The 19,091-nt window shown below is 40.3% G+C and overlaps 1 protein-coding gene across 1 annotated transcript; it reads left to right on the forward strand.

Moving 5' to 3' along the window:
• The first annotated feature begins 1,217 nt into the window (after positions 1 to 1,217).
• Lamtor4 (Late endosomal/lysosomal adaptor, MAPK and MTOR activator 4) lies at positions 1,218 to 17,766 on the forward strand. The gene is made up of 4 exons (XM_080267796.1): positions 1,218 to 1,344; positions 2,809 to 2,894; positions 14,655 to 14,775; positions 16,273 to 17,766. The coding sequence occupies exons 2-4, from the start codon at positions 2,823 to 2,825 to the stop codon at positions 16,368 to 16,370; spliced, it is 291 nt and encodes a 96-aa protein (XP_080123922.1). The 5' UTR covers positions 1,218 to 1,344; positions 2,809 to 2,822; the 3' UTR covers positions 16,371 to 17,766.
• The last annotated feature ends 1,325 nt before the right edge of the window (positions 17,767 to 19,091 follow it).

Below are 19,091 nucleotides of genomic sequence, written 5' to 3' on the forward strand. Positions count from 1 at the left end.
TGTGTGTGTGTTTTTTTTTTTTTAAGAATAATCAGGAAAGTGTGAATTTCCTTCGCAGTCACGGTGTTCTGCCTTCTTCCCTGAAGTGTGAAAGTGACATACACTATAAAGAGGACCTTAATCGGTGGTAATATTAGGATTTTAAGAGTTAAGCAAATTCAAAGAAGCGGTGGGCATGTGGGTCTAGAGGACTGAGGCAAACTCTTCCACCTCATTCTCTTCCGACGACATTTAAGGTAAGGTAAGGTTAGGTTGGGTTTGGTTAACGTTAGGTTTGGTTATAATATGGGAGGGTCTGGGGGCGAAGCCTCCCCCAGTTAGGGTATACGGTTCAACCCATGCCCTCGATTTCGAAACCGAAAATATTTTTCCTGGTCAATTTGAGTGATTTGAATGATTTTGACCTTTGTTTTTGTCGGAAATCACTCTTAGAGATAGGCCAAAACGAGTGATTTCCGACAAAAACGAAGGTCAAAGTCATTAAAATCACACTAAAATTGACCAGAAAAAATATTTTTGGTTTCGAAATGGAGAAATGTTGTTTTCCGAAAATGACCAAAACTTCCCTCAACTATCGCTCATTAGGAGGATGGTGGATTGCATAAGGGCAGCATGATAGCATCAGCCAGCAATCCACTGGGTTCGCTCTGAGATGAGCTAACGTACCAAGTTATGAAATGATGTTACTGAAGGTAAACTAACATTGGTTCGACAGTCTGTTGGATTTCATGTCCGGTCAGACTTCCATCACATTAGCCCTGACCCCACCCCACTGTTTGCGGTGAAGACCACGTAGAAAATGTAGTTGACTATAATAGCCTTATCCCCCGCCTGCCACCCTCCCCTCTTCATCAAAGTACTTCCACATATAATTAGTGGGGGCAACTCACATCACAGTCTTCCCTTGACCTTGCACATTAATAGCTCTACATCTTATTTTGATAATGAGGAACATAAACTTGCAGGAATGAAGAAAACTAGGACTCACACAAATCAAGATTAGCGCTAATGTTTGTCAACACCAAAAGTCAAGTAAGTTCTAACTTGAAATCGGTAAAATTGTTAGCCCAGCATTATTTCAGTACTGAATGTATAACAGGCTTTTCTGTGTTTTACATTACCATTGATGAGGGAAATAATTCGAGGTTCAGTGAAGTTCAAGTCGAGATATCCAAAGTAAGAAGCTGACCCGTGGGCCGTGACAGTGAGTCAAGAAAGGGGAGTGACGCACAAACCACACACAAGAGCAGAGACATTAGTTTCAGCAGGCATCTGAAGTTTGTAGCGTTCTTGTTCAAAAGTGAAACAGGTTTTCCGAAGTCACCAGTGCAGTTAGTTGTAAAGGTAAAATTTAAGGTTAACGGTGTCATTTATTTATGGACTTTTGTGCAACACGACCAAGAAGTTGCGATGGCCCGTTCCATACGTATTCATATTGTCATTATTGTGTCATTCTTGGCAGCTTCTTTGAGGTACATAGATGTCCTATTAATGCCATGACTGGACGGAATTGGTTAAGTGCCAAGACCACGCTATGAGCTTGTAAGGAACTGTCCTCAAACTTTAAGTCAGTTTCACAGTGCTTGTCATAGGATGGATAATGTCAGCAGAAAAATTCATGAGGAGGATTAATCAAGAGTGATAATAGTTGGATTTTAACGTCATTGGCTCCATGACGTCCTTTATAGGTTATGATATTTGGTCAGTTTGTGCATTTGTACAGCCATGTGCTTAGGGGAGTTCCCCTATGGTAGCAAGTCAGTATATCTCACATCATGCTAACTTCTCGTGTCTGTGAACTATGCTTGCAAGTGAATACTGTTTTTCAGTTGAATAATTACCAGCAAGATTGGATGGTTTGTTTATATTTGGATGTTGTAGGATGCCAACATTTTTGCATTGTGATCTCCAACTTCAGTTAGGTTAGGTTTATTGAGTTAGATTAAGTAATAATCTAATCTAACCAAACCTGTGCTGGACATAAATGTACCTGTGGAAGGTGATTGGCTAAAGGAAACTGCATTATTGTGCAAACTGGGGCAAAATGCCATCATGCAATATGAGTTATCTGTTACAGATTAACATCATGGTAAATTTTTAGAAGTAACCAACATTTTTTTTATTATTATTATTCTCTTGGTTTCCAGTGCAAATATTGTGTTTAATTAATTTTGACCTTCATTTTTGGGGGAAAATCCCCCTTTTAAAATTTTGAGTAAGATTTCCAAAAGTGGGTGTATCCCCAAAAAATAAGATCAAAATTAATTTAAAACACACTATTTTGCATTAAACTAACCTAACAGCCCAACCTAACCTAACCTAGGCCTAACCTAAGGCCTGACATAGACAGTGCACACGCTTGCACCAGCCAATATGGCGCGACATTCATCCGCTACTAAGCGATAGCCTAATCTAAGCCACTACATGACTACCCCTACAAAATTTGCTCCCCCAACTCATGAGAACTAGGCTTGAAAGGTAAGTCTTAGTTAGAACAGTTCAGGGATGTAATATAATGAAAATCGGTAACGTTGGTTACTTCTAAAGTTATACCAACATCATCTGTTATTAGCAGAATAAGATAAAATCTGCAAATGTGAGAACACCAGTAATTTAAAATACTGATCATGAATTCCAATAATATACCATGCTATAAATTAAGATAGGTATTTTTAGTCTCTTACTAGTGTAATTTAGTAGATGTGCTATACCGGATATACCGTATACCAGTACAGTATAATGTTTATTCCTTGGTATCTGAATATGAATGAATGATTTTGCAAATGTCCCTATTCTGTTTTTTTCCAGATACTGGTACAGACATGCATGGGATTGGAAGGATTCCTGATGAAGTGGGTCACCTCATACTGAGTGAAGATGGTGCTGTCATAGCTGTAAGTATGCTAATGAACACGTATCTGGTAGAATCTCCTAAATTGTGCGATCCTAAATAGCAGATTCATAATACGTGGCAACATCATGCAACAGTTTGCAATACCAGTAACTTGCAGAAAGTGCACAAAATTCGCAAATACAGCCACAAAAGTGACGCTTTTTTGATGCCTCGTGTAATAGACACCACCATTACCACCCAGCCCAGTGCATTGTCTCGTCTTTCTTGTTAGCATATGGTTCTGGTGTGGTTTACAAGAGGATTTTTTTTCCCCTTCTGTGCTTTTTCCACCTGACCAGTGTTACCATGGCCGATTGTAACCCTCCTAAGCTTACAACTTCTTCGAGGAAGGGAAAGAAGACGCCAACCCTAACTTACATCCAAAAGTTAGATGTAATAAGAAGGATTGACGGCTGTGAGAAGAAAGCCAAAGTTGCCTAGCATTACGGATTCGGTGAGGTATTCATTTACCAAACAGGCATGGTGATTCCACTTATCGTTTCGTTTTCATTTTTAAAGGCTCCAACATGCTTGCATGTCGGCCTTGGTCACCTAATGGTGGCTCTCCACGTTGCACGATCCATTGCAGTCTCCCTGTTCAGTCCCTTAACCCTAAGGTCACACTTAATGACCTCGTCCCATGTCTTTCTCGGTCAACCCCTCATAATGTGGTAGGTCTCCATATTATAATTGCAAATCATACTAGATAGATAGATAAATAGATAGATAGAGAGACAGATAGAAGCAGGAAGTCAAATGATGAGAAGGTGTTGTGTTTGCGAGAAGCGAGCAGCGCTAAACGCTTACACGGGGGAAAGCTGACGACAGCGGCCAGTAAGGAGATGATTCAGTTAGCTGTCAGCAGTCCTCTCGTGAGAAAGATCTAGTCCACCCACGAGGAACACATGTGACACACCCCTGCTATACCAGAATTTAGGAAAGAGAGCTCAGACCTAGATTAGCCACCGAACAGGCTAGACAGAAGGAGACAAGCGACCCTAGAGAGAGGTCGAGACGGAGATTAGCTTGAGAACAGAGAGAGAGAGAGAGAGATAGCGAGACAGGGAGGTAGCTACCCAGGACTTATACTATTATACCTGTTTAATATTTCCAAGACAAATAAAGATAGTCCCATACTATTCTTTACCTCTCCCGTCACTACATGACATCTGGTGGGGAAACTACTACAAGATATAAAAGCCGCTCGACCACAAGTCTAAAATATACGCCTCTACAAGCAAATACAAAGTCGCTGCTTTATAACTACAAAGTCTTTATGACATTTGGTAGCAGCGAACGTATACGAACCTCGTCTACGAATCAACATTAAATTCCTACAAAATATCAAGATTGACAACAACCAACAATATCAGCTCCTGCCCCCTCCGTCTCCCAGATCATTACGCTGATGCAGAGGTCAAGAGATCACTCGACGCCTTGCAAGTAGCTTAACGACAAACCAGCAAATCTGCGGACATCGTCTCCGAATTAAAAGCAAATTTCTACAAAAGCAACCGAGACTACAAGGTTAGCTTCAGTTCTACAAAGTCTACAGCCATCTACAATCAACTACAGCCATCTACAATCAACTACAATTAACAACTCTACGTCGTCTGTATAATCTTCTACACGCACCTACAAGTAGCGGCAGTCTTCATCCCACAACGAATAAATCACAAGAAAAAAGGACAGAGAAAACTTCCACATAGAATAAAGGGAACAAACAAACGAAGAGTGAGACACGATTTACAACTCATCTTACTCACTCGTCTTCACTCAAGTTACTCATCGCTACTCATTCACTCACCACAGCTACCAGTGTGGGAAGTTGAGGTCATCATGCGTGCTTGCTGAACAGACGCCACGTCAGTCAACACACCACCTGCACCACCACTCACACCATTTCCCACCACGGTAAAAATTAGTAAGTTACATAATTACTTCATTTATACAATACACAGTGATAGACAATAAGCTTCTGCACAAACATATAAAACGTGCTGTATAGTTACAGTTTAAATACACATACTTACTTCAGTTATCTGCATAACTCAAACACTAAATAATCACCAACAATAAATATTCTACACTGTATATATTCATTCATCTATTATAACATTTATTTACTACCAACGAGTGTTACCATTTATACCTACGTAAAATACGTGTTTCATACATACAACTATACATTAATTATATCTACAAAGTAATAAAGAAAATATACAATCACGGTTACTCAGTGAGCAATTAAAAGAACTGTATTAAACATTTATTAATTAAAGCTACCTAGTGGAAACAGACAAATTAAGTTACAAGGTAACCTAGAGAAGAAAAAAAAAATGGCCAACACAAATGCCGTTAGCAAGAGTGAACATCTTCAACACAATCGTGAAGACAATGATTTCCACACAGTGCTGACACACATATTACTCACAAGAGGTACAGGTGAACAAGTCAGTGTGTATAGTTAATACTGTATATATGTATATATATATATTTTTTTTATATAAAATAACAAAATATGGGACTATATAATATCATTTCATAGTATCTGTGCAATATAAACTAAACTTTGAAAAAAGTATCCCAAGGAAATTAGCCAGTAATTATGTAACCATGAACAACATGGAAAAAAGCGTACACAAGCAAAGAGAAACAAACTATAGAAAAAAAAGAAAAAAAAAAGAAAAAAGAAAAGTAAGAAAGAAAAAAGAGAAATAGAGTAAGATCACATAACAAACAAATGAAAATAAGTGTAAGTGTTACTACATAAGTCAAAATACCACGTAAACTACAAACAAAAAAGCAAATTGTTGTCTCCACATACAAGTGGCACGACACATCATCACTATCATCGACCGCAGCATATGTTAGGACTGCAGTTATTACAATTATGTTACTCCATATTATAATTATGTAACGACAAACGATTGCATTATGTTACACTTTGCCAATTATGTAACAGTTGCATTAACAAGATGTAACTTTTATGTAACTTTAACTACAATTATGTACCTACAAACGATATGTAACAATTATGTAACGACAAACGATTGCATTATGTTACACTTTGCCAATTATGTAACAGTTGCATTAACAAGATGTAACTTTTATGTAACTTTAACAACAATTATGTACCTACAAACGATATGTAACAATTATGTAACGACAAAACAGTTGCATTAACAAGATGTAACTTTTATGTAACTTTAACTACAATTATGTACCTACAAACGATATGTAACAATTATGTAACGACAAACGATTGCATTATGTTACACTTTGCCAATTATGTAACAGTTGCATTAACAAGATGTAACTTTTATGTAACTTTAACAACAATTATGTACCTACAAACGATATGTAACAATTATGTAACGACAAAACAGTTGCATTAACAAGATGTAACTTTTATGTAACTATAATTATAAGGCCAACACAATTATGCATTAACACAATATTTGGTAACAATTCATAAAATGTTACAATTATGTAGTACCACAATGTTAGTACAATATTATAAGTCATACAATTATAGCACAATTCTATATTACCAGTATCATCATACAAGTTAGGTGAAATATTAGACATTACTAAAGTGATAACTCAAATATGTAATGTAATAACCTAGCAGTATTACCATTGCACAATTATATGCGTAATATTACTGAATAATCACTATTTACTATGAATAATATATGTATACAATATTCATACAATTATGTTACTTTACAATATTATGTATTTCACTTAATTAGCTTATAAGTTCATTATAATGTATATATAATATGTATTAATATGTTATGACTATTAAATGTCGATGGTACGCCATTTTGCGCGGCAGAGCAATGTGGTAGGTCTCCATATTATAATTGCAAATCATACTAGATAGATAGATAAATAGATAGATAGAGAGACAGATAGAAGCAGGAAGTCAAATGATGAGAAGGTGTTGTGTTTGCGAGAGCGAGCAGCGCTAAACGCTTACACGGGGGAAAGCTGACGACAGCGGCCAGTAGGAGATGATTCAGTTAGCTGTCAGCAGTCCTCTCGTGAGAAAGATCTAGTCCACCCACGAGGAACACATGTGACACACCCCTGCTATACCAGAATTTAGGAAAGAGAGCTCAGACCTAGATTAGCCACCGAACAGGCTAGACAGAAGGAGACAAGCGACCCTAGAGAGAGGTCGAGACGGAGATTAGCTTGAGAACAGAGAGAGAGAGAGATAGCGAGACAGGGAGGTAGCTACCCAGGACTTATACTATTATACCTGTTTAATATTTCCAAGACAAATAAAGATAGTCCCATACTATTCTTTACCTCTCCCGTCACTACATGACATCTGGTGGGGAAACTACTACAAGATATAAAAGCCGCTCGACCACAAGTCTAACATATACTTCTCTACAATTAACTGCAAAGTCTTTATGACAATAACCCCACCCCCAATATGAACACTTCTCACCTTCCTCACCCAATTATCATCCCCCATCCTCTCCACATGTCCAAACCACCTCAATCTACCTCTCCTCATCACAACACCAATACACTGCAGTCCCATCCTACCTCTCAACTCTTCCATCGTAAACCCAGCCCCTCCAGGCCTTGGATGCAGGGACGCACTGCACATCCACCTAATCATTGTCATTTCTGTACGTCTGAGCCAGCGAATATCTTCCTTCTTCGCTGCCCAGGTCTCACCACCATACAGCATTACACTCCTAACACATGCTGCATACAAAGACCCTTAGCACGTAGGGAGAGCCCTCTCAATGTCAGGAGAGGCAAGAGCTCCCTGAACTTCTTCCAACCACTTCTCACCCTAGCCACAGAGCTAGCTCCAGCCCCACCACCAGCACACAACATGTCTCCCAAATAACAAAATTCTTCCACACACTCAAGAGATTCACCAGCAAGTTCAATCCTTTCACGTCTGACAATCTCCACTTGCTCACCCCGGCACGCCGTACACATAAAATCAGCATTATCTCGCAGTCTACCTCTGATACCCCTACATCTCTGATGCACCCATTTATCACACACACCGCACAAGATGGAATTACTTCCCACACCCTCGTGGCAAACTGCACATGGCCACTCTCCCTCGTCTTTGACAGTACCGCCACCAACCCTAGATATCATCACTTTTGTTTTATCTGCATTTACCCTTAAACCCTTTTGCCCCATACCATCTCTCCATTTCCTAAACCTTTCCTCCGCCTTCCTTTCGTTCTCTGCAATCAACACCAAATCATCAGCATACAACAACTTCCACGGGAGTCCGTTTCTAAAGTCACGTGAAAGGGCTTCAAGTACCATGATAAACAACATGGAACTCAAGACTGACCCCTGATGCACACCAACATTCACGGAAAACTCATCACTCAAATCTCCATTCACTCTCACCTGGGTGTGAGCACCCACATACATGGCCATAACCACCCTAACCAGCCACTCCTCTAAGCCAAGCTTTCTCATTGCCCACTTCACCACCTCTCTAGGGATTCTGTCAAAGGCCTTTTCCAAATCAACAAAAACAAAATAAAGATCTTTCTCCTACCAATATATTTTTCCTGAAGCTGTCGAACAATGAATATGGCATCAGTGGTCCCCCTACCTGGCATAAACCCAAACTGCATCTCATCAATATTCACTCTTTCTCTTATCATACCTTCTAAAACTCTCTCCATTACCTTCATTATCTGATCTAAAAGCTTTATACCTCTATAATTTCCTCTTTCCAGGGCATCACCCTTCCCTTTATACATATTTACAATTACACTCTTCAGCCAATCATCTGGGACAACACACTCATAAATAATCCTTTTTATCAGGTCAGTGACTAAACTCACCCCTATATCGCCTGAGGCTTTCAATACACACAATCTCAAGTAATTTTCATACATATGCAACACAGATAGCTACTGGGTAGTTAACTTACAGGTGGGCAACTTATCTAGTATAATATACCTGTGTAGGATATTTTCAGAAAATAAAGTATCAAGGAATAAACCTACAGTAGGGGACAGCATTGCCATTTGCCCAATTTTTTAAATTATGACAAGTAATGGCCACATTTTTTTTTTTTTTTTTTTTTTTTTTTTTTAATGCGAGGAACCAAAGGCCACGAGCCCACAATAACTGTTCCTTCCAAGAGAAAAACAAAATATAAAAGAGAGCCAAATTCAAGATCTGATCATTTCGAGATGCCTGGACACTGCGTTTGAAAGACTGGAAATCATAGGAAGCAGGAAATACAGACAGAAGGAGACAGTTCCAGAGTTGACCTGTTGCATAAATGAAGGACTGGGGGTAACAGTTAACTCTTGCATTAGAGAGTTGGACAGAAAAGGGATGAGAGTTTGCTGCTAGACGGGTGTCATGCACCCATCGTAGAGGTGGAGGAATGCGCCTGCGTAAATGAAACCCCAAAAGTATGTTCAAGGATGATGCAGGATTAAGCTGAATATTATGAAACATTAGTGGGTATACCTGTGAAAGATTGTGTCGGGTTGATAGGTGTAAGAACTGAGTCTTTGATGCATTAAAAACAACCAGATTATTTTTACCCCAGTCAGAGATACGAGCCAAGTCAGACATTAGGTGTGCCATAGCCTCATCCCTTGTTGGTTGAAGTAACTGCTGAGATGGGCGTTGCGGAACCGAAAGGAAAGGTGAAGGGTGGAGTCATCAGTGTATGAGTGGACAGGGTTAGATGTACACCTTAGAAGGTCATTGATGAATAAAAGGAAGAGAGGTGGTGATAGGACAGAGGCCTGAGGAACACTACTGTTGATAGATCTAGAAGAACGATGGCCGTTTACAACAGCGGCTATAGAACGACCAGAAAGGAAGCTAGAGATGAAGGCACAGATAGAAGGATAGAAAACGTAAGAGGGCAGTTTGGAAATCAAAGATTTATGCCAGCCTCGATCGAAAGCCTTTGAGATGTCAAGTGCAATGGGAAAGCTTTCGCCAAAGTCCCAAAAGGAGGATGACCAGGAGTCTGAAAGGTAGGTGAGAAGGTCACCAGTGGAGCGTCCCTGACGGAACCCATACTGACACTCAGAAAGAATGTTGTGATAGGAAAGATGCTCTAAAATTTTTTCTATTAAGAACTGAGTCGAAAAAATTTTGAGATACAGGATGATAAAGCAATTGGACGATAGTTAGAGGGTTGGGAATGGTCACCCTTCTGTGGGACTGGCTGAATGAGAGCAAACTTCCAGCAAGAAGGAAAGGTACAAGTTGATAAACAAAGACAGAAGAGTTTACCTGGGCAGGGTGTAAGCACAGAAGCACAGTTCTTTAGAACAACAGGAGGGACTCAATCAGGCCCATATGCCTTGTTAGTATTGAGGCCTGTGATGGCAGAAAATACATCAACTAAAGACATTTTAATGTCAGCCATGAGGAAGTCAGAGGGGGGGAAGTGATGGAGGAACAGCACCGGAATCTTCTAAGGTGGAATTGGAGGAGAAAGTCTGAGTGAAGAGATCTGCTTTATCAGTAGAAGAAATAGCTACAGAGCCATCAGAGTAGAAGGGAGGAGGTAAGGATGATGAAGTAAAGTTGTTAGAATGGTTTTTGGCAAGGTGCCAGAAGGAGCGTGAAGAATTCGAGTTGGAGAGTTGAGAGCATTCAGTATGGATGAAATTATTTTTAGCTGAGCGAAGAATAGACTTTGCACAGTTCCAGGCAGAAATATATAAAAGATGTGATTCAGGGGTGAGTTGGCTCTGGTACCTTTTATAGACCCTCTCCTTGTTGCGGACAGCATTAGAATAAGCGTGATTAAACCAAGGCTTTCTAGCATTAGTCAAAGGAAATGAGAAAGGAATGTATGCTTCCATGCCCGAGAGAATAACCTCTGTAATGCGGAAGGCACACTCAGATGGCTCCCGGCCATGGAAGCAATAATCATTCCAGGGAAAATCAAAGAAGTACTGCCAGAGGGCCTCCCAATCCGCAGCTCCATAGTGCCACAGACGACGTTTCTTTGGAGGGTCCACAGGCCATACCGGAGCAATAGGACAGGTTGAGGTGATAAGGTTGTAATCGGAGGAGCCCAACGGAGAGAAAAGATTAACAGTGTAAGCAGAAGGATTAGTTGTAAGGAAGAGGTCTAGTATGTTGGAGCTCTCTCCAAGGCGGTCAGGGATACGGGTAGGGTGCTGTACAAGCTGCTCTACATCGTTAAGGATAGAAAAGGTGTAGGCTTGTTCACCAGGTGGATCAGTGAAAGGAGAGGAGAGCCAAAGGTGGTGGTGAACATTGAAATCTCCTAGAATGGAGATTTCAGAGAAAGGAGAAATGGATAGAATGTGTTCCATGGTAGAAGTAAGATAGTCGGAGAATTTTTGATAGTAGAATTAGGAGATAAGTAAACAGCACAGATATATTTAGTCAGAGAATGACAGGAAAGCCGAAGGCAGAGCGTAGAGAATTCAGAAGAATCGAGTTCAGGAACACGAGAGCAAGCTAAGTCGTTGCTTATATATACACAACAGCCACCTTTGGCTTTGAAATGAGTATAGAGATAGTAGGAGGATACAGAAAAGGGTTTGCTGTCAGTTGCCACAGACAGCTGAGTCTCAGTTAGGAAGAGAAGGTGAGGTTTAGAGGAGGAGAGGTGGTGCTCAACGGAGCAAAATTTGGAGGAAAGGCCATGAATGTTGCAGAAATGAGGAAGAAGCGAGTCAGACAGTGCTTCCAGGCAGCTCGAGTCATTACGTGCAAATGTTATGTACCAGCACCCACCTTGTAGGGGTTAACTATTGAATTGTGACCAGAAGAAGTGAGTGGAAAAAACAAAACACATCTATTTGAGGGTATTTAAGGAATCAGGCAGGTCACCCTTGGCAGTCTTTACTGACAATTTCTCCAACTGGTTGTGTTATTGACCTACCACTGCTCTGGCTGGATGCGTCAGTGTATCACACATTCTAAATCCTCATTTATGGGTTCCAGCAGTAAGTTTATAAAAATGTCCAGTTCCTGTGGTAATCCAGAAATAATAACAAGCAACCTGTGAAAAACATTTCATTAGAAAATATGGAAAGGCCGTGCCCATTTGGTAAAGAAGTACCGGTACTCTCAACTAATCGACGACTCTGAGGCAACTGAGGGTGACGATAACACCACTTCGATTGTCTCAACACTAGACTTTGAGGGGTTCTGAAGGGAGGTTGATGAGGAGGAAGCAGCATGAGGCAGCAGAACACTTGCCTCGTGCTGAGAGGCCATAGTCCACCACAAGCCTCAGAACCCCTTCCTCCTCTCCTGTCCATTCAAGAAGTGTCATCAGCCAGAGTCAGGCAAGAATATTGTTCATTCCTATTAAATATACTTGACTAATTTCTTTTCCAGGTTGTTAGTGTTCGTTGGTGACCAATTTGACGTGGGTTAGGGGGTACTGGTAAGGGGGGCAACTTTTCCAAGATGACAGATCCATAAGTACTTTCCCCATAAGGTTAGTTATTTCTAACTCACGGAATTCTCAAATCGTGGCATGTGCTTAGTCTCATGATGCTGCAATTTAGGAGATTCCACAGTACATACTTTACACAGGAATGATGCCATACTTCCCCTTAAGGAATCCCTATATTGAGGTTAATCATGGTACTGCTGATGTTTTCTATGTACTGGAAGTTAAACCAAGTGCCAGTATCAACTACAGTAATTATATATCAGCTGTAGCTGGGAGCTGTTGGTAAGAAAGAAATCTTAGATGTGTATTCAAAATATAACTGTGTGAATCCCAGCTTGGATTTTCCCTTTACTTGTGGCTGAATGTTTCTTGCTTAACCCGTTAACTGCTCTATACAGCCTGGGCTGTTCCGAGTGCGACTGCTCAATACAGCCCTGGCTGCACAGGTGAATTTCGAATATAGTGCCATGGTGACCAAGGCCAACCCATGCGAGCATGTTTGAGCTTTCAAAACTGAAACCGAAAAAGAAAACGAAAACCATACATTCCAGTAGGGAATCAGACACTTTGATGTTCATCCATGACTTTACCAAGGTAAATATTGAGCTAATATTTTGTTACTATATACTTTGGCATGTGTTCTCTCAATTCCTAAGACAAAATTTGGCCTTTGGGAAATTTCATTTTTTCCTCTATGTCTGCGCACCACGACACCAAAAAACCGCCATGCGCAGTTAATGGGTTAAAGTGGTGATTGTGTGGCTAGTTATCAAGTTTATAGTCAGACTTCACTGTCATGGTAGTACCTCCCAGAGTCAACAGTGTCCACCCATCCACTATGTAATAGATGAATTTGAGAAGGTAAACTAGCCAATACTGTACCTGACAGAAGGGTCATCACAGTCGTTGGTTAGTTGGTCCTGGCCTTTCTGGCAGGCAGTGTCATATATGTGGGAGGTACAGTATACACATTTTCTCTCTTTTTAATGACTGGGATGCATTAAAAAAAAAGTTGTACAGGAATGATAAAACAAATGGGTTATAATAGCATAGCATAAGTGGCTGTGATCATAAAATCAAGACAAGCAAGTTGGTTAGCCATTACTCAGGGACAGCTATAAGTCTGGTAATAATTAACAGAGAAAGATGAATGTTTGCAGATGCTTTCTAAATCCTTGGACAACATGATGCATCCATGTGTCAAGTACAGTCTGTCCTCATCCAACATGCTTTTCCCTAACATGAAAATGGTCTAACAGTACAATTTTCCAAAAGCAATATCACTTCTAACACAGCCAGTGATGAAGCTAACATGGTTTTTTGAACCGGGCGGGCGGTGATAAGATGAATCATAGGAGCGTTGCCTTGCCAATGGGTTTTATCTACCTCCCAGCCAATCACGCTTCAGCATTCTTGCTTTTGAACTACCCTCTACCTCCTTTCTGGCATAGTGGGTCTCCTCTTATCCTTACATAAGGTAAATAAAATGTGGCTTTTAACTGTAATAATACTCTTTTATAATTGTTTTAACCATATCAATGCTTTCTAGGTGATTAAAATTGGGGGGTATAAAAAAAATTTGCACCACATAGGAGTGAAAGTGGACTTTGGGCAGCGGTGTGGAAGGAAATTGGGGGTTTCAAGGGTCCATGTAACACAAAATTTCTCTAATATAGCAGGGGTGCGGAAGCAATTAACCATGTTAGATGAGGACAAACTGTAAAATTGTCTGGTTTTTGCCAGAGTAAAATTTTTTCTTTGTCAGCCATCGCTTAAGGGTTAAAGTACCATACTGCATTGTTACCACACAGTTGCTACAATACTTTGTTGCCTTATCAAAAATTATTACATCATGGCTACAATGTTAAATAATAGCTTGCAAGGTAATTTGGTAGCTCAGTAGAAAATATAAATGAAATAGGGTACTAAACCCAGATTTACCCAAGAGTAGCTCATGGAGGCACTTTAGGAGACAGCAACTCAAGTTTTTAATGTTGATTGTCATATAATATTTTCCCATGAATGCAGGGTATGAAAATCCAGAGCAGGTCTCTCTGATCAAAGATAACAGTATGTGGATGCCTAGTTGTCTAGTGAGTAAGGCCACTCCAACCAGATGTTGCTATAAGGGTCTCATTCTGAGGTGTGGTTGGGGTTGATTGCTTATAAAATGCTCCTAAGGGGTGAGCAGCTTGTCACTCTTCACCCTAAATGTTTAGAATCAATAGCCAAACCCCATGCCCCTGTGCTTCTAATGGGACAGTACAGGTACTGGGTTGGGTGATGGATGGATGGATAGTTATTCTAATTGTATGTCTTGATCTTCAGTCTGGAGGTGAGCTTGAGAATGCAGAGCAGATGGGAGGGACAGTGATGGGAATACTCTCATGCATCACAAAGTCACAGCTCTGGCCAGCAGACTCAGGGGATGCCTTCAAAAAATTGTCAAGTGGGTAAAGTGGGCAGTTAGCTCTCCATTAAACATCTTATTGGTTGTTATTGTTACCAGTATCTTTAAGTACAGTATGCAGTTAGCTTTCATTTAGATCTCTTTCTGGTCATTGCCTCTTTGAAATGATGTTACTGAAATGCAACTTCACATCATTTTAGTATTCACATGATATTTTTGCTCCTCTTGTCCAGTTTTGCTACCTCGATTAATGGAATTGAAGATCCATTCCTAAGATCCCTATCAGGGTCATCTCCCTGGAAACCTACTGATGTGAATGGCCATGACTGAACAGCCTCTAGCCTTTTTACATGCCCTGTCACTGTTTCAGTTCCCGATACAGAACCTCCATCTCTCACCAGGGTACTCTTCCACTCCTTTCCACCCCCCATTCAGTGTTCCATTGGTACCATTCCTCCCACTTTGTAAAACTCTGTCTCTTATGATTCTTATCCACACTTCATTGCCATTCCAGCTCTGTACAGTAAAGTATTGGTATTCAGATGTATGTTCCATCCATTTCTGGTATATTGATAAAGTTTGAGTACAGATATATCTACTCTACTTTCAGTAGTCAGGTAGAATTATTACAGATTGTGGTATGTCTAAATGGGGACATTTTAGTACTACACTGGGCGGTGACCATATAACCCAATTATGGTGCCTGGTGGTTTAGTGGGTAATTAAGGTGCTCCAGTTGGATTGAGCCAGTGCAGGTTTATATCCAAGGGGTGGTTGGGGTCTTTTGCTCATGTAATGCTACTCAGGGATGAGTGAGGCTGGTCACTTTCATCTTAAATGTCAGGACCAACTTGCCTAGCCCCAAGCTTCTATGCTCCTTTAGGGCAACACTGGATTAGATTGCAGCACATAAAACTAAGGATTGACAACAGTTGCATTCTATACATTGTTCACTTTATATATATATATATATATCAGGCATCACTTCATCACATTGTTCACCGGTAAAATTTCCAGCTGTTGGGAAACTAATGTGTTCATCTTCCAGGTCCCAGTTTAGGTTCAGTTCCATTACCTAATGGTTTCCTTGCTTCCTCCATGTGTGGTGTGATGGCATTAAAATTGTATTCCATTGTTGCTAATTGTATTGCTATGTTAGGATGCCAGGTATTACGATAATGTCTGCCTAATTTGATTTCAAACCATCTTTATATACATTCCTGGCCAAATTGCTGGTCCAGTTGTCAAATTTAATATTGATGAAATTGTCTGCCTGATTTTATTTCACACTATGATCTTCACACATACAATACTGGCCAGATTTCTAGTCCAATTTTCATTTTCAGTAGAGGTGAAATGAATAATTTATATAGTATAAAGGATAGAATGAGATGAAATTGATACTGTATTTAGCTGTTAGAGATCAAGATATCTAATATTACTTCTACACATGGATGTTCAATGTACTGTATATCCATAACAGTGTTTTCAGTACTGTATATATATTTACTCACTGTGTGTATATCTTGTTTTCAGTAACATACAGTGACCACAGCTATGTTGTCTGTCTCTCAAACAAGAATATCCACATTGTAAAACGCAAGTTCATCCCTCACGAACCAGTCAGAGTCTAGCAGATGACAAACCAATACATTGGACATGGGATTCCCAGCACTGAATACAGTGAGCAGTAATTGAAATGTATTTTATGTACCCAGTAACCCCATCAATCAAATGACATTTGTAGTTTGAACTTGATATTTTCAAATTTCTGTATTCACCAGATTCAAAGGATATTTCATACAACCTTGGCCCAAGTGTAGTGTGTATAGAGAGGGGGTTTACAGTAATCCTTTTACTTTATCATGGCTTCAAAATGCCGTCCCTCCATCATGAATCCTGAGCTGTAAAGTTGAGCACCCTTTTCATAAGAGAATTGAAAAGTGTGCTGGAAGAAGGATTTGGTGGCTGAAAACACTGACAGTGTTCTTTTGTCAGTTATCACATTTGGGTGAAACATGGACTAAGCATGTCAAAGATCTGAGCTATGAAAATGTTTCCCCTAGGTGGGTTATAAATTGTAGACAAAGTAAGGAGTAATAGGGTAGAACTACCAACATTTTGGTATGACAGATTCTAAAGTTATGTGGTGTGGTGCAGTGAATAAAGTGAAGCTCTGAGCAAGCATTGATGATGTGGAAGAATGCAGGAAGATTGAAAAGGATTTGTGTTTGTGATGTCTTAGGAGGCCTTTTTTACTGTTTCTTTAGGGATTTATTTCGTACATTGTGGCTTTCTATCTTCTCATTATGTTTCCCTGTGCTGATTTTTACATAAAGGACATAAAACAGTACAGTATTAACCCACCGTATGCAGAAATAAACTGGCAAGGATGGAGCACTACCTTTACCAGAATACAGGCATAGAAGACTGTTTCAGTGGTGGGAGGGGTGCTTAAGGTACTTTAGGGGGGGGGGGGAGTGCAAATTTTACAGGATGATAGGTTGTCAAAGGGAAGGGGAATGATTGGAAGAACAAGAGGTTTATGATGATGAAAATAGTCTTTCAAGCTCTTGTAGTATGGCCAAGTCATACAGTATGGAAGAATTCATAGGATGGAGCAAAGTGTTAAGAAGTACAGTATGGTATGTACTATTGTTTGAAGATACTGTACTGTACTTTTGGTAGCATCTGTATCTCATAGTGTTCTATAATATTTTGTTCAGATTTGTAAAGTTACTGCTGCTGATAGAATGTTCTATATATTTTGATGCCTCTTCCATGAAATGACATTGAAACAGCTGGCAAGAGAATATCTAGTATTTCTCACTACCAATCATTTATTGGCTAGCAGTACCTGTAGTAGTACAGTAATGAGGGATTTCCTATATCAGTTCACAAGCTGCCAGTTTTGTTTTAGTACATTACCAACATTTTTAAATGATCAGAAGTATTTTAGCTAAATACTGGTAAGATGCCTCATGTTTGCAATGCTTGATACTAAATATTTATCAAAAATTTGTGTACATCCTGGAAATAATAATAATAAAAAAAAAACTAATTAACCACCCTGTTCTTTACTCAGGTGAATAATTCATGTATTGGTATGGGGCACAAGGGCTCAAGAGTAAATGCAGATAAAACAAAAGTGATGGTATCTAGGGCTGGGGGCAGTACTTTCAAAGAAGAGGGGGAATGGCCACATACAGTTTGCCTCAAGGGCGTGGGAAGTAATTCCATCTTGTCCAGTGCTTGTGATAAGAGGGTGCATAGGAGATGTAGGAGGTATACTGTGAGATAGCGCTGATTTCACGTGTGCAGTGTGTTAGGGAGAGCGTGTGGAGATTGCCAGGTGTGATGGGTGACTCATTCTTGTGCATCAGGGAACCATTTGCTATGCTGGGTGGTAACCATATAACCAAATTATGGTGCCTGGTGGTTTAGTGGGTATAGTAATCAAGGCACTCCAGTCGGATTGAGCCTGTGCAGGTGTATATCCAAGAGGTGGTTGGGGTTTAATGCTCACATAATGCCACTCAGGGATGAATGATGCTGTTCACTCTCATCTTATACTGTATGTCGTTACTGACTTGCCTAGCCCCGGGCTCTTGTGCTTCCATGGGGCAACACAGGATTACATAATGATAATGATGAAAGGATCAAAGTTACTGGTGAGTCTCTTGAGTGTGTGGAAGAGTTTTGTTATTTGGGAGACATGGTATATGCCAAGGTGGGGCTGGAGGTAGCTCTGTGGCTAGAGTGAGAAGTGGTTGGAAGAAGTTCAGGGAACTGTTGCCGCTTCTGACATTAAGAGGGCTCCCCATCTATACTAAGAGATCATTGTATGTGGCATGTGTTAGGAGTGTATTGCTGTATGATAGTGAGACCTGGGAAGTAAAGGAAAAGGATATTTGCAAGTTCAAAGGTACACAAATGGCAATGATTAGGTGGATGGGCGGTGTGTCCCTGAGTACAAGGCCTGGAGGGGCTAGGTTTATAATGGAAGAGTTAAGTGGTAGGATGGGACTGGAGTGTATTGGTGTTGTGATGAGGAGAGATAGATTGAGATGGTTTGGGCATGTGGAGAGGATGGGGGGTGATAATTGGGTGCAGAAAGTGGTAAGTGTTAATGTTGGGGATAGGGGAACAAGAGGTAGACGAAAAAAGATCTGGGATGAGTTCGTTGAGTGCGGCCTCAGGGATAAGGGGCTAAATAGGGAAGCTGCCAGAGATCAAGCAGCAATGAGAGCCACCAATAGGTGACCAAGGCCAATGCCTGCAAGCATGTTGGAGCCTTCAAAAACAAAAAGCAAAACGATACCATGATGTACAGTACTAGCAACATGTGCAGTTCA

Source organism: Coenobita brevimanus, chromosome 25 (assembly GCF_032717465.1).
Source record: "Coenobita brevimanus isolate Jiangsu-jjx chromosome 25, ASM3271746v2, whole genome shotgun sequence".
In the NCBI taxonomy this organism is placed as follows: Eukaryota; Metazoa; Arthropoda; class Malacostraca; order Decapoda; family Coenobitidae; genus Coenobita; species Coenobita brevimanus.